Source organism: Grammomys surdaster, unplaced genomic scaffold (assembly GCF_004785775.1).
Source record: "Grammomys surdaster isolate TR1022 unplaced genomic scaffold, NIH_TR_1.0 126248, whole genome shotgun sequence".
Taxonomy (NCBI): domain Eukaryota; kingdom Metazoa; phylum Chordata; class Mammalia; order Rodentia; family Muridae; genus Grammomys; species Grammomys surdaster.
Window position 1 is genome coordinate 7,477,844 of NW_021621048.1, and position 16,044 is coordinate 7,493,887.

Consider the following 16,044-nt stretch of genomic DNA (forward strand, 5'->3'; position numbering starts at 1 on the left):
CTGTCATTAGGGCTGGCCATGACACATTCTCATCAAGCTTTTTTAACCCTCTTTTTCTAAATGAAAAAAAAACAACGAAGTGTACCATTTGATTGCTTTCACAGCAAACGTTTAAATAATAACAAAACGTATGACTTAGGATTGATCACAAAAGTCAGATGCTTGAAACCGAGGACCTAAATTTATGGAGTCAGAGGTTGCTTATGTCTCATCCACAATATTGATTTCACTCTCTAGACAAAGAAATTGAGAGTTTTGACTGGCAGAAATGTCAGTGGTGGCAAGGGTCTAGAGTTTCCTTCTACTCACTTGAGTCCAGGCTTTTCCTACAACAGCCAGATGCCACATGGCCTTGAAGTCATCTTTAGGTCTCAGCTGGACTTTGTCAGAACTCTGAGTAAATGTGAGACACATCTGGCAACTGATTTGCCCCAGATTCTAGCAGCTTCTAGAGTCTTCTTTGATGGTACTGATCTAGTTCTGGTGGTACCTCTCTACATTCAGGTCCAGGTGCTATGTTGCCCCTACCCAGATACGGAGTTGGGTGTGGATTATGCCCATGCTGCATGTTGAGCTGTCTATAGCAGAGCCGCCTTATGGTTCCCAGCAAATGTCTAGTGCATGCTAGCAATGCACACAGGGAGGCTAGGAGTGGGGGTGGTTTGTGCTGTTTCCTAAATTTGACCTTGGCCTCCTTGTAGAAGTTGCATCTGTGAGAATGAAGTTCCAAGCAGATTCCTTAGGGAAGGAGTTCTGCCTGGATAGAAAGCAGTCTATGCTAGTGTGTGCCTTTTCTTCTTTTTTCAGAACTGGAGGCCCAAGGGATGCCGAATAACTTGAACACAGACTTTATTAACAGAAATCTGTATTAAATTAGACCAAGCTCATTAACTGGAGGGGTGTAGTCCAATTGTCTGCACTGATTCTAGACTCTAGCAGGGGAAAAAGGACCTGAAAATGTATAATAAGTCTCAGGGCTGAGCAGGCTCCAGGTACATGTGAGGCTCATAAGCCATTGCTTACAGCCCTTGGGCTATGTCTGCCTTTTGATCCCTTGGAGGCCATTCCTTTCTTTGTCTTTGCTTCAAAGCTCCAAAGAGTGTCTTGAATCTGTCCCCATTCAGTCCATTTTTCTTATAAAAACATTCTTCTATGTCTCCCATTTGTTAAGTGCAGGATAGGACTCAGCCAGGGTAGGCTCCAAGATGGACTAGGAGGTGTCTTCCTTATCCCAGATCCGTAGCAACCTTAGGAATGGGGGATCAGGGCTGCATATTCTAGAAAGGCCAGATTTCCTGTACTGGAGGAGAATGTCTTGGCAGAGATAGGAGTTAGTGGTCACAAAGAAGACAGCCACAGATGGGGACTCCTGTGCTGAAACACATTAAGAGAATGGGGATCAGACATGGAGCATGGTGACGTAGTCCTGATTGTGCCTCTCCAGCTCACACATGCAGCCACCTGATCAAAAAGACCACCTGCTCCCCAGATACCTAACTCACAAAAGGGAAGTCAGAGACAGTCTAGTTTAGCACAGGATAGATGACCTGCACTGCTGCATTCTGTGGAATCTTCTAGAAACCTCCAGACTCTTTAAGACACTGTCATGACACATCTGACTTACTTCACTGCACAAGTAGCCTATAGGACCTGGATAGTCAGTAGATGGAGATGTCCAAGATTTGGCTATCTGATTTTTCATAGTATTTGGAATTGAACTCGATTGACTCAAAGTTTTACTCTTACAAGTAAATACCTAAGAAAAAGGAATTAACCTAGTCTTTAAATGATCCACCATGCTCTGGCCTGCTGTCCTTTGAATTTTTCATCCCTGGGTTTATAGGTTGGAAGTTTGTTTCCCAGAGTGGCAATGCTGACAGGTAGCTGGACATTTAAAATCTGAGACCTAGTAGAGAATCATAAGACTGGCCTCTTCTAGTGCTTTGGGTTGGAGTTTACCACGACACCTTTTCTGCTTGGACATTCTGTTACCCTTGAGATCTAGGCATCATAAGGTGACACAGCCAGAAGGCCCTTGCCAGAGCTAGTGCCATGCTTTTTGAAATTTGTAATGCAAATAGAAGACTCAAAGGCTTTCCTTGCAATTATGTGATGCTGTGTGTACGAGGCCTCACTGGCAACGTTTCGTAAGTGTAAATGAAGTCTCATTTTTTTAATTACTTTTAAAAATCCCAGCGAAAATGAAGTCCCAGTGATTGCATGGCTTTCAAATTCACTAACAGGACACCGTAGGCTAATTGGGTCTGCAGAACACAGACCAGCGATGGTGCTGTTGCCAGTTCCCGGGAGAACCCGACACGAAGAGTCTATCCAGTCCTTGTCTATTCACTTTGTCCAACTCCAACCAGAAATTTCACAAATGAGAACAAGTTCCCTAGCTAACCTCAGAAGCACCAGAAAAGCTCCCCAGGTTTGCAAGCCCAAGGCAATTAGAGGGGCATAGGCAGGGCTTTGTGCTAGGCACGTAAGCAGACGGTAGAGGATGAGAACTATGGGGGTGAGGACTGTTCCACAGGCCATTAATTTCACAGTGCTGCATCTCATTGGAAGATCTTTTGATATGTCCTATGCAGACAGAAACGTGACTCCCAGAAGAATGCAGGAATTCATAGAAATCCAAATTCCCTAACACGGCAGTAGAGTGTCTTGAGATATAATTTCAACTTCTTTCTTCATCCTCTCCTCCATCCTTCCTGGGCCATGTACACTGTAGTGCTATGGGAGATCTGAGCCTGCACACGCCTGCCTCCTACTCTCACCCCCATGCTTTCTTTGTGTGGTCTAACTCATTCTGTATTCTAAAGATGGAGATTTGGGGGGGGGATGTACTATTGTGTTGTCATTTCTCATAGGGAAAGTACTCAAGTGTCCTCCATGTCTCCCAAACTTGATGATCATGTTCCTGAATGCTTTTCTATCCCTGCTTTCCAAAATTCTCCTGATAAACTGTTCTTCAGCCTTCTTTTTGACTTATGTATGGCCCTTGGGAAGGCAGAGTCTCTGTATAAGGGCTGGTCTTATGGGAGGTGAGGGAAGTGAGAGGATGGAGAGACCTTTAGAAGACTTGGGGCCAAAGTGTTAGAGTAGGCCTGGCTCTTGTAGATTTCCTAGTGTGTCAGATTTAGATGAAAGAAAAGGAAGATGGAAGAAGACCAAAAGATATGTTAAGGTGAAACATCCATTCATAGAAAACGTGCCAAGCACACACATTACTCATGAAACCTCAAGAGGCAGCCTTTACTCTCTTACTTGATAATTTAAAGATTAGAAGCTAGGAGCACAAAGATGCTGCTGGCATTGTCACAGTACTTGATTTCAAATCATATCAGATGCGCCAGAACAAAACAGCTTGAAATTGGTATAGAACTAGACACATAGACAAAAGGGAAGAGGACACAGGACTCAGAGATAAATCCAGCCACCTATAGCCATCTATCCTAGCAAAGATGCTAAGAGCACGAATTGAGGAAAACCAGCCTGACCAACAAACAGTGCTAAGGAAATAAGACATCTTCAGGGAGTAAATGCAACCTAGAGTCTCCATTATTGATCTTTCTGCATTAAAAAATCAACAAAATAAATCAAAGGCTCAAAACTATGAAGCTTCTAGAAGAAAACATAACAGAACTATTCAAGATAGTGGCACAGACAACGAGAGTCTGCTAGCCCAGCAAACAAAAGCCAGAACTGACAAATGGGATTATATCAAATTAAAAAGATGCTGTGTAGCAAATGACAGCAACAAGAACAACAACAAAACCAAAAACCAAACAAAACAAAATAAATCAACCAACCAACTAACCAACCAACCAACCAAACAAACAAACAAAACCCGACACCAAAGAGACAACCTACACGAAAGAATACCTTTGCTAGCTAGCTATCTGACAAGGGATCAATATACAGAATACATAAAGAACTCAAAAGAACAAATAATTTCATCAAAATAATATCAAATGATCTGAAGAGATACGACTCAAAAGAAACACTACAACTGGTTGGTAAATGTATGACATTTGCTCAGTAGCACCAGTCTTCAGGAAAAAGCAAATTAAACTTTATAATTAGGATGTACTACTCTGGCACATATATACCTGGAGAGACTGACATCTGTGTACAAATGTGCAAACCTATGTTCATTTTAGCACCACTTACAAAAATTAAGGTACAGAATTAAGCTAGGTGCCCACTAATAGATAAAATATCACACATACACACACTCACACGCTCTCTCACACACACACACTCACACACACAGTATTATTTAGGACATTGAGGAATGACATTATGCTATTCTCAAGAAAATGGGGAGAACTGGAGATCATGCTAAGAAAAATGAGGCAGACACAGACAACTATCATATCTTCTCTCATTTGTGAAAACTCGAAAAAAGCAAATAGCTCAGAGAGAAAGATCCTGTGGGACACAGGGAAATTAGGATGGTGTACAAATACAGCCAGCAAAGGGCAAGGGTGGATGTAACTCAAGGTTTTCTGACTCCCAGAACTCTTTTTGTTGCTTCTTGGAGAAGTATACAGCCATTAATAAGATAGTTTTTGTGTTTTGCAATGATGAGGCTATAGAAAGTAAATGTTTGCAGGACCTGCATTCATATATACCAGCTTCTCAGTGTCGGCTGCACTCACTTGAGTCCCATGCTGATGCTAAAGCAGGCAAGAGCTTGGTAAAGATAACAAGACACAAGTGCTAATTAACTGAGAATTAGAGCATGCTGTCACAGCGAGACACCAGCCTATTCCAAATGATCTAGGCATCATCTTAATTATTCACAGAGTCACTTTTGATTTGGTGGGACTGTTTTCCCATCCCAGGTGGTAAGCATATAACAGGGAAGCAGTAGCTGTAACTGACTTGCCTAAGTAGAGGCTGGTTGCAGATTAGAGTGACAAGAACCCAGATGTGATCTCTGAGGGCAATCAGGAAGAAACCATGGTAAAGTCTGTAGAAGGATGTACCTCTGAGTGTCTTTTCCTTTAGGGCTTCTCCAGGATGTGCTCAGAATACCTCTGTTGGTATCTGGCTGGTCCCCACTTCACCACAGCTGTGTCTAGTGGTTAATGATTTCTGTTCAACCTCAAAGATAGTGCCTTTCTCTCTTGGTTGGTTTCATGGGTCCCTGCCATAAGGCACAGTCTTCTCTTGGTAGCCTGGGGGAACCTATAATACTGCAAAGACTCCCATCCCCACGTCCTGTAAAAATGTTAAACAAGGCTTAAACCCTTGGGTGAAACACGTCGCACATGACGCGGGCAGTCTCAGCACAGGAACAGCTATTCTGTTCTTCACTCATTTGTATCTGCTCCCTGCTTTTTCTTTCCCATGACTGTAGTGTTTACTGCATGCTCCTCTTCCCATAGTTTGCCCCATGAAGCTGCCCTGAGTCACTTTTTAATCCAGCCTATAGGGACTTGTGTATCTCCCAAGTCACTCCTGGGTCAACTGGCCCACAGACAACAAATTAGTATACTATTGGTCTCTGACACTTGTATTTTCTTCAGGTGGCTCAAAAATATGTCTTTTATTTTAATTTTTTATCGGATATTTTATTTACATGTCAGATGTTATCCCCTTACCCCATTCCCATCCCCTGCCCAGGAACTCCCTATCCCATCCACCCTCTGCCTGCTTCTATGAGGATGTGCCCCCACCTACCTCCCCACTCCCACCTCCCCACCCTCATATTACCCCACACTGGGCGTCTAGCCTTCATGGAACCAAGGTTCTCCTTTCCCACCTATGCTGACAAGGCCATCCTCCCCTACATATACAGCTAGAGCCATGAGTCCCTCCCTATGTGCTCCCAGCCTGGCGGTTTAGACCCTGGGAGCTCTGGTTGGTTGATATTGTTGCTCTCCTCATGGAGCTGCAAACCCTTTCAGCTCCTTCAGTCTTCACTCTAACTCCTCCATTGGGAACTCCTTGATCAGTTCAATGGTTAGCTGTGAGCATCTGCCTCTGAATATGTCAGACTCTAGCAGACCTCTAAGGACACAGCTATGTCAGGCTCCTGTCAGCATGCATTTCCTGACATCCACATCAACGTCTACCTTTGGTGACTGAACATGGGATGGATACTCAGGTGGAATGGTCTCCAGATGGATACCCAGGTGGAATGGTCTCTAGATGGCCCCTCTTTCAGTTTCTGTCCCAAACTTTGTCTCCATATTTGCTCCCTTGAGTATTTTTGTTACTCCTTCTAAGAAGGACCGAAGCACCCACACTTGGTCTTCCTTCTTCATTAGCTTCATGTGGTCTGTGAGTTGAATCTTGGGTATTTCAAGCTTCTGGGCTAATATCCAATTATCAGTGAGTGAATAACATGTGTGTTCTTTTGTTATTGGGTTACCTCACTCAGGATGATATTTTCTAATTCTGTCCATTTACCTAAGAATTTCTCGAGTTCATTTTTTTTAATAGCTGAGTAATACTCCATTGTGTAAATGTACCACATTTTTTTTTATTCATTCCTCTGTTGAAAGACATCTGGCTTCTTTCCAGCTTCTGGCTATTATAAATAAGGCTGCTATGAACATAGTGGAGCATATGTCCTTGTTATATGTTACAGCATCTTCTGGATATATGCCCAGGAGTGGTATAGCTGGATCCTCAGGTAATGCTATGTTCAATCTTCTGGGGAACCACTAGACTGATTTCCAGAGTGGTTGCACCATCTTGCAATCCCACCAACAATGGAGGAGTGTTCCTCTTTCTCCACATCCTCACCAGAATCTGCTATCACCTGAGTTTTTTTTATCTTAGCCATTCTGACTGGTGTGAGGTGGAATCTCAGGGTTGTTTTGATGTGCATTCTCTGATGACAAAGGATGCTGAACATTTCTTTAGGTGCTTCTTGGCCATTCGAGTTTCCTCAGTTGAGAATTCTTTGTTTAGCTCTGTACCCCATTTTTTAATAAGGTTATTTGGTTGTCTGGAGTCTAATTTTTTGAGTTCTTTGTATATATTGGATATTAGCCCTCTATTGGATGTGGGATTGGTAAAGATTTTTTTCCCAATCTGTTGGTTGCCATTTTGTGCTATTGACAGTGTTCTTTGCCTTACAGAAGCTTTGCAATTTTATGAGGTCCCATTTGTCAATTCTTGATCTTAGAGCATAAGACATTGGTGTTCTGTTCAGGAACATTTCCCCTGTGCCCAAGTATTCAAGGTTCTTCCCCACCTTCTCTTCAGTGTGTTAGTTTCAATGTATCTGGTTTTATGTGAAGGTCCTTTATCCACTTAGACTTGAGCTTTGTACAAGGAGATAAGAATGGGTTGATTTGCATTCTTCTACAGGTTGTCCTCCAGTTGAACCAGCACCATTTGTTGAAAATGCTGTTCTTTTTCCACTGGACAGTTTTAGCTCCTTTGACAAAGATCAGGTGATCATAGGTGTGTGGGTTCATTTCTGGGTCTTCAGTTCTATTCCATTGATCTTCCTGCCTGTCTCTGTACCAATACCATGCAGTTTTCATCATTATTGCTCTGTAGTACAGCTTAAGGTCAGAGATGGTGATTCCTAGCCAATATCAAACTAAATGGAGAAAAACTTGAAGCAATCCCACAAAGATCAGAGACTAGACAAGGCTGCCCTCTCTTTCCCTACTTATTCAATATAGTACTGGAAGTCCTAGATAGAGCAATTAGACAACAAAAAGAAGTCAAAGGGATACAAATAGGAAAGGAAGAAGTCGAAATATCATTATTTGCAGATGATATGATAGTATATTTAAGTGACCCTAATCATTATTTGCAGATGATATGATAGTATACTTAAGTGACCCTAAAACTTCCACCAGAGAACTCCTAAACCTGATTAAAAAAAACTTCAGCAAAGTGGCTGGTTATAAAATCAACTCAAACAAATCAGTAGCCTTCCACTACTTGAAAGATAAACAGACTGAGAAAGAAATTAGGGAAATGACACCCTTCACAGTAGTCACAAATAATATAAAATACCTTGGTGTGAATCTAGCCAAGCAAGTGAAAGATCTGTAAGACAAGAACTTCAAGTCTCTGAAGATAGATACTGAAGAAGATCTCAGAAGATGAAAAGATCTCCCATGCTCATGGATTGGCAGGATTAATATAGTAAAAATGGTCATCTTGCCAAAAGCAATCTACAGATTCAATGCAATCCCCATTAAAATCCCAACTCAATTCTTCACAGAGTTAGAAAGAGAGATTCTCAAATTCATTTGGAATAACAAAAAACCCAGGATAGCGAAAACTATTCTCAACAACAAAAATATGACTTTCAAAGTTGTGTTTGCAGTTCACATTTACAGACTTAAAATTACTAAACAGACATTTAAAATTACTAAACAATGGTATAACACCTATTTGCATAGTATTTATTTGGCATTATAAGCAATAGATAATCGGGAAGATTTAAGGTATACAGGAGTCTGTGTAGGGGTTATATGCAAGAACATCATCATCTTGAGTAAGGCTTTGATGTTCATGTGAGGTATGGGAACCAATTTCTTGTAAATACTAAGAGCTGGCTTCGTTAAGTACACTCTCCCCTCACTATCCTGTGGTGAATGGGTAAAAGTTACAAATCTTGGAAACCTTCATAGAATCCATCAACACAAGGCTGGGTCTTACCTCAGAGTGTTATATGCCTTCTTGGGCCCATCCTACTTACCTGCTAGTCACCCTTACTGGGCTTCAAAGAACCCTCAGTACTTAGGGAATAAGAAAAAAACTCCATCTGATCTGAGTGAGACACAGGCTATGTGTATTGAAAACTCCTTTGCCTGCTTCCAAAATGGAAATGGGGTTGGACTGATTGTTAGAAGAGAGGCATGGTTAAGGAAGAGTGGAAGAAACAGACCTCTTTATGGGTGACGTCAATCAAGGGCCTCTGTCCTAAGAGATGAGGGACAGGGCTGAAACAAGACTCAGGACTGAGGGCTGAGCATACTCTGAGAGTGGCCGCTATGACCTCATGGCCTGTAGACAATTTACTTCACATAACTCTGGTCATGTAGATGCCAGGGGCTCAGACATTTGAGCGATAACGAAATCCTTGGTTTCTAAGCAACCTTGAGACAATTTCAGTCAAAGATTCTGCATTCAACCCTTCCTACATGCAGCCACAGACTGGAATCAGTTAAGATTCCAAAATAATAAATGGTCTTGGTAACTCAGAGGCAACCATGAACTTGTCTAGGCTGATATAAAAGAAAAATCCATTCTCAAGCCAGGAGCTCCATTATTACTTCGGGCTGATGTCTTGATTAATGCTTACGTTCATACGTGCTGTTTTGTTAGTAAAGGGCTAGTGACTTATTTTCTGGCTAGCTTTTATGTTACCCATTCTTCCTTTTTTCCTCTATCAATCTCTCCCATGGACAGCACACAGAGTTGGAAGAGGGCTCCACTCAAGGTTACCTTGCCAACAGGCGCCGACAGTAAGTTGCATGGCTATGTGAGATGGATGAATGGGCCAGTCATTGGTCACCAGGTATGGTTCATATGTTGCTCCATCCATGTACAGGGTGACCACAGGGAACTCCACATTGATGACATAGTAATGCCATTCTTTGTCACAAATCTAATGGGGGGGAAAAGAACACACAGAGAGAAGCAATGCTTAAAATTAAATCTACAGTGCATCACCAAACAGCTCTTTAAAATCTCATTCTGAAAGGAGAGAAAGATGCTTGGGGGTTAACGATTATTAGCCCAAAGACTCAAAGAACATAGTTATGACATATATTATACATCACAGTTATCAGACACAATGAGAAGAACCCAAATAGATCTAGTCATCAGCTGAATCCAGCTATCCGTCAGTGTTTAGAGGATTGGCTCCAGGAACCAATCTGAGTTTAAAATCTGGCTGAGTTTAAAATCTGCAGATGTTTAAGTTTCTTCCATAAAATGGCGTTGCATTCGCACATACCACATGCATATCCTCCTGTGTACTTTAAATCAACTCCAGCTTACATATAATACCCAGTGCAATGTTAATTCTTTAAATAATTGCTCAGCTGTATTGCTTAGGAACTAACAACAAGAAAAGGAAAAGGCTACTCATATTTAATTTGGGAGCAATGTTTTAGTTGAGTGGATTCATGGATGCAGAATCTTCAGGCATGGGGGATGGACTACATTTGAAAATGGGAAGAAAGAACATTTTATTCACACATTTACCACCTATTTAGTTGGACTTAATAACTACTTAGTTAGATGGATAGGTTAGAGTGTCTGTTTACATTTGTTTGAATAAAATTTTACTTACTTCTTCAATATAGAAAAAAGTGCAATTGAAAACATTTTTTTTCTATGTCTTGGGTTAGATGGAGCTGTACAAAGAATAGTGCCCAGTGAGAGTAAAGCTAAAGATTAAGACAGACGAGAAGAGGAGAAAGAACAGTGGAAGAAGAAAGCAACAGAACAGTTGGGATTCAGGGCTAGAGAGTATCTAAAGTAAAGGCAGACTTAAAAAAAAGGAAGAAGCAGGAACCCCAAGGAATTGGAGCCCCAAATCCCGATGTTTCTATGTTAAGCATCTGAGAAGCTGGTGTAGCCTAGCACTTCCAATTCAAGGAAAGTAAACTCCAAGGGGAGACAGATTTTCTAGCAGGACTTTGCCTTCCTTTACCTTGATACACGTAGGGAGGCAGAGATAGGCCACAAATGGAACCTTCTGGCCTGTGCTGGGGACTGGCTACTCTTATGATATGTCCTTTCATGACCTGCCATACTCAGGAGTCCTGTCTTTTCCAGGATTGGGAACCATCATTAATGGACTGTAGAATTTCAGGAGTGAGGCTGATTTTGGCTGTCACCCTCACTTGGTTGAGAACCACAAGGGGGAATCAATGAAGCATACCTCTGGTGTAACAGTGAGGCCATTTCTAGGGATCATTGCCATATGGCTCCATAGAACTTTTGACCTAATGAATGAATTAATCACTTAATGGATTTATTATATGGCCATATTATTAGGAGGTGGTGAAAGCTCGGGGTTGTGGGGCCTAGTTGGAAGAAGAGGTTACTAGGAGGGTGTCCCTGGGACTGTATCTCACCCTGGACATTTCCTTTGTTCTTTCCTGAGAACTAAGGATGGCTCTGCTTTGCCACTCTCTCTCTTATGATGGGCTGACATCTCTGAAACAAGGAGCAAAAGCAGCTCTTTGTAGTTATTTGGTTACAGTGGTGCCATAGTAACTGAACCAGGAGGAGCCACAGTTCTTGACCCAAGAGAGCAGACTCACACTGTACAATTTATAAAAAACCGTGGGAAGGGAGGCAGGAACCAGAAAAGGCAGCAAAACTAGTGAACAGTGCTTTCCTCCCTCTGTGCAGGCCCGGGTTCTTTCCTTTGTGCTTAGTCCCCATCCTTCCCTCTGCATCCCCACAGATGGCGGGGGAGGCTGATGAGTTCTACATGAAGGTGACCCCCAAGGTGAGGGCATCAAAGTCCCCCCTCCATCCTGCACTGGATTAAATGTGCTGTTTCTCATGAATAGATAACACCAACAGGGATGCTAAATGATCTTTTCCCTTTCATTTTGGAATAAGAAATTTCCCCTTAATGTTCTTTTTATATTGTCCCATCTCATGTCTCAGAAAATTACTCCTTTTGAAGCCTGTTAGTCTGATAAAGCCTGAAGAATATTTTAGGGACTTTAGTAGGCAAGCAGGAAGGGTCCAGGCAGCTCAGTCCAGTGTCTTGTTGAATTCAGTGAGAGTCCTTGACTCGGTTTACACTCCACACTTCATTGATGTCTTGGATATGACCTTATCTGGAGGTTGAGATTTTAGGTTGAGCCTGTGACTGGAATGGGTGCTCCCAGATTATAGGGGTGGTATACAGGAGGACCTAAAGACAGAGTCTAGGGACCTGGAAGAGTGATGAACTAAGGGAGTATTTGAATGGAGCACCCCATCTAAGGGATCTCAACGTACCCTTGTTCGAAGTTGGAGTCAAAGATAGTCAGGCATCGAAAGCAACCTGGAAAATGGTTTATATCCTGGGAATAGTCCAAGAGGTATCTGAAAGCTCTTGGCTAGGTCCAAGGAGATAGTAAAGTATTCCTGGACACATGTCCTCCCTCATGGAAAGTAAGCCATCAGGGATGGCCTTGTAGGTAGCCTATGAGTGCTCCCTGTCCTGGGTTCCTCACTACCTTCATAGCCAGCAGTCATCCTCTTTGTGCACATGGCAGGTTGATTCCCATGTACTTCAGATCCATCCTATCTATTCTCCTTGCTGAAGATCAAGGAGAATAGTCCTCTGGTCTTAATTCCTCAATATTCAGCTGTTTCATAAGACAACAGAAAAAGTTTCCAAGGAAAAGTCAGGACCATTTCACATCTTAAGAGCAGCACTGCCCTTCCCAATATTGTAGTTTGTCCTAGATGCATTTCCTACAGTTTTTCTGAATGGAAAATGTTCATGACACCTCTCTTGATAAAATGAGCCTTTGTCCTTAGCTGAGCCTCCTAGTTGGGGTGAAGGGGCTTCTCCATCCTCATTAGCATATCCAAGGCTCCCAGCAGCCTCAAATATGCCTACAATATGCTTTCAACCTTGAAGATGGGAACATTTCTATTACAGATTTCATATAAAAACCCTGAGAAGCAATGGCTGTGAAAGCCCTATTGGGATCACACTGTGTTAATGATTTGAAAGTTTGCATGTATCAGTTAATGTTGGCATTGAACTTCACAAAGCCCACTGTAAGTGGCCATGTGATGTGGATATGGATATCCTATAACATACTTAACTATTCTCTCATTATCAGATTAATTTTATAATAACAATTACAAATGATACTATAATCAATTTCTTGGGCATAAATATTTGTCTCCGTTTCTGATTATATCCTTAGAAAAGATTCCTGGAAGGAGACTTAATGGCTCAAATATTATAGCTATTTTTAAGGATCTTGATTCATATACTGATTTTTTTCCAGTGAAAAAATTGTAATTATTCTTTTACCCATAGAATGTGAGAAGGCTCCTGTATTATGCCATTGCCACATTAAGTAACAAAAAGAAAAAAGAAACAGGCAAAATCCTAGAAATTTGTGAAGGAATACATCTTGTCTTATTTTTGTAATGAGTCACAAAAGATGGTACAATTTATGTATTCCCAAATCAAAACAGAGGCTACTACCTATGTGAGGAGCAGCCAAGGCTTACAGGAACAAATAGAACTGTACTCAGAGCTCTTAATTGGGCATCCAAACAGTCTTTTAGTTCATACTAAGCTTATGGCTGCAGACTTGTCCCAATGAGCTATGTCAGCAGCTGAAGGAAATGCCTAATTAGAGTTTCATAAATGTGGATCTATGATCAGGAAGAGACCCGCATTGACCTCAGCTGGAACGGCAGGGACAAACTGTAATTGAAAAATGGTCGAGCCAGGAGGCAGCAGAAATAGAAGTATTGCTACATAGGTCAACCAAGACAAGGAAACCAGGCAAAGTGACCTTTCCTTAGGGGAGAGACGAATTTTAATTTTAACTGTGTGTGTGAATCACTGGCACACCTAACTGGCTCGATGCCTATCCCATGATGCCCCACAGAATGGATGCCCAAGGCATGACCTAGACTAAGCTACTTCCTTTTCAGAAGCCCTGCAGGTGTGATTCTATGTTAGGTGGCCACAGCTGCCCTTTAGATAGTAAGTGGAAAAGAGGTCAGAGATCCAGAGACACCCACATAGGAAGAATATGATGTTAGAAGTTTGTCTTCAGAGCTCCTGACAGTCTGATTCAAATACCACATCTAGGGCCAGGTTGGAAGCTCTGGCTTAGTTTCTCCATTAATTCAGGTATATATTTTAATGCAGCTATTCAGTATGGTATACACTGATTTTGTGTCAATTACTATGTTTATTGGGGTTGTGAAAGAACTTATGGAACAGATTCTTTGCCTTCAGGGGTTTCAACCTATTGGAGAGGCAAAGAGGAGGGGTGTGGGAGCTAGGGGCCCATATATTAAAATATTCCAATATAATATGGATTGGAATAAGTGTTGCAACTCAGGTGTGGAGCACTTCAAGGTTCCAGAGAATGGAGAGATCTTTTCAGCTGGGAGAGAGTAGAATTCTGGGTGAATACCACAGCAATGTTAAGATTTCATTGGGCATAGAAGATAAGAACACATTTCAAGAAAATGAAGCAGAAACCTCTTATTCCTTTAATTGGTCTTTTTTTCCCCTCCCACTGTTGGAGGCACCGGTTTAGCAGCAGATGGAGTCCAATTCTTTCAGTCATTTCTGTAGAGACTTGCAAAAAGCATAGCCTATTTTGTGAAAAACAACCCAAAAACCTAGCTGATGCTTCCAGTCCAACTGAGGTGTTGATAAAAAGGCTTGTCATACCCTGAAATTCATAGTCATCTTAGGTCTGTGAAAGGAGCCAGGTAAGCCCACGGTGTGTGTGTGTGTGTGTGTGTGTGTGTGTGTGTGTGTGTGTATCTATGTGTATATGTATGTGTGTGCATGTGCAAATGTGTGTATGTGGTGTGTGTATGCATGTATCTGTGTATATGTATGCGTGTGCATGCATATATGTGTATATGTATATGTGGTGTGTGTGTATATGCATGTTCGTATGTGTTTATCTATGTATATATGTATGTGTATGCATATGTATGTGGTGTGTGCGTGCATATATATGCGTGTGCGTAAGTGTGTGCAGGTGTATGTGTGTGTGTGTGTGATGTACTAGGGAGATGGAAGCAGCAGACACGGATGCAGATTGGGGTAGGACAAGAAGTTTGAGAGAGATGAGGAACATGAGCTGAGGCTGCAAGCATCCTTAGGAGCTGGAGGAGTGACGACCCGTGTTGCCTTTATTTGTAGGCAACAGGAAGCCTGGAGGTCTCTGGGTGGGGAGGGGATGGCAGTTATAGCAACAATCAATCTTGGACCATGCTTTCCATTTATAAGCAGCTCTCCATACTCTTGCCTAGGCTACTCAACTCCCCACTAGAGCAAGAGGATCAATTCTGCTCCAGGGAGCTTGTGAAATGAGTGAAAGAAATGACATGGCTTCCTATCACAAGGAATGTGTAAAGTTATCGGGAGTTAGAGGTGACGCTCAGGCCACTGTGGGCTTTGATGCTTAGCTTCCTGTCCTTTCATTTCACACAATGGCATCACATTCCATCACAGAGCAGAGAGACTCGGCTGCTGGACAGTGGGCTCACAGGTCAGAATATCCCTGAACAGCTGCACCTGGAGATCCTACAGGCACTTCCAATGTACTGTGTCCCAAGCTGGGCTCACAGTGCTTCCCCCTGATGCCAGTCTAAACATGCTCTCTGTGTCCTGTCATCCAAGTCCCATGTGATCTCTCATCTAAGTCACCACACCGCACAGCTTTAGTCTTCACTCTGCCCTCTATGGCTACTTTGTTGTCTTGTTCTGATGCTTCCATCTTGTCCTCTTTCCTTTCTGTCCCTCAGCACCCGACTCCTATTCAGCACCTGCTATACTTGCTAGAGAAGGCAAAGAGAGAGGCAGAGAGAGAACCGGGGAGGCAGACGTGGTAGACAGCAAGGTGGAGGCGCTTAAGCAATAGAGGGTTCTGTAGTGATGGAATGACATAAATTTGGGTTGGTCAGCAGAACCAGTTGTCCCTGGGGTTTGTGGGAGCCACAAAATGGGATGGACAAGGAAGCAAGACAAAGGGGCAGAAGAGAATCCATGTAGGCTGAGTCTGGGGTTCTGGGATGATTGGCTGAGTAGTACAGCTTTCTTTTTATTATTATTAATTTCTTAGGATTTCTGTTCTGAACTTTGGGAGGAAAAATCTTTTCAATTCTTTGCTGCAACAATGGCTGAATTTAGTGAAGGCACCAACAATGTTTTTAGCACATTTTACTAGTCTTTCTGTAGGGATAATCTTTTGTGCACTGTGTAAAAGCATCATCTGTCAATAAAAGGCTGATGGCCAATAAGCTGAGATGGATTAGAAGATGGGACATCCATCAGAGAGAGAGAGAGAGAGAGAGAGAGAGAGAGAGAGAGAG

General features: G+C 42.3%; 1 protein-coding gene across 1 annotated transcript in view; it reads right to left on the reverse strand.

The window, feature by feature from the left end:
• Positions 1–16,044, reverse strand: part of Clstn2 (calsyntenin 2) — a 598,183-nt gene that overhangs the window by 32,753 nt on the left and 549,386 nt on the right. Inside the window, exon 9 of the mRNA XM_028758966.1 lies at positions 9,439–9,601. Within this exon, the coding sequence (XP_028614799.1) occupies positions 9,439–9,601 (163 nt within the window). The remainder of the gene's footprint in view (positions 1–9,438; positions 9,602–16,044) is intronic.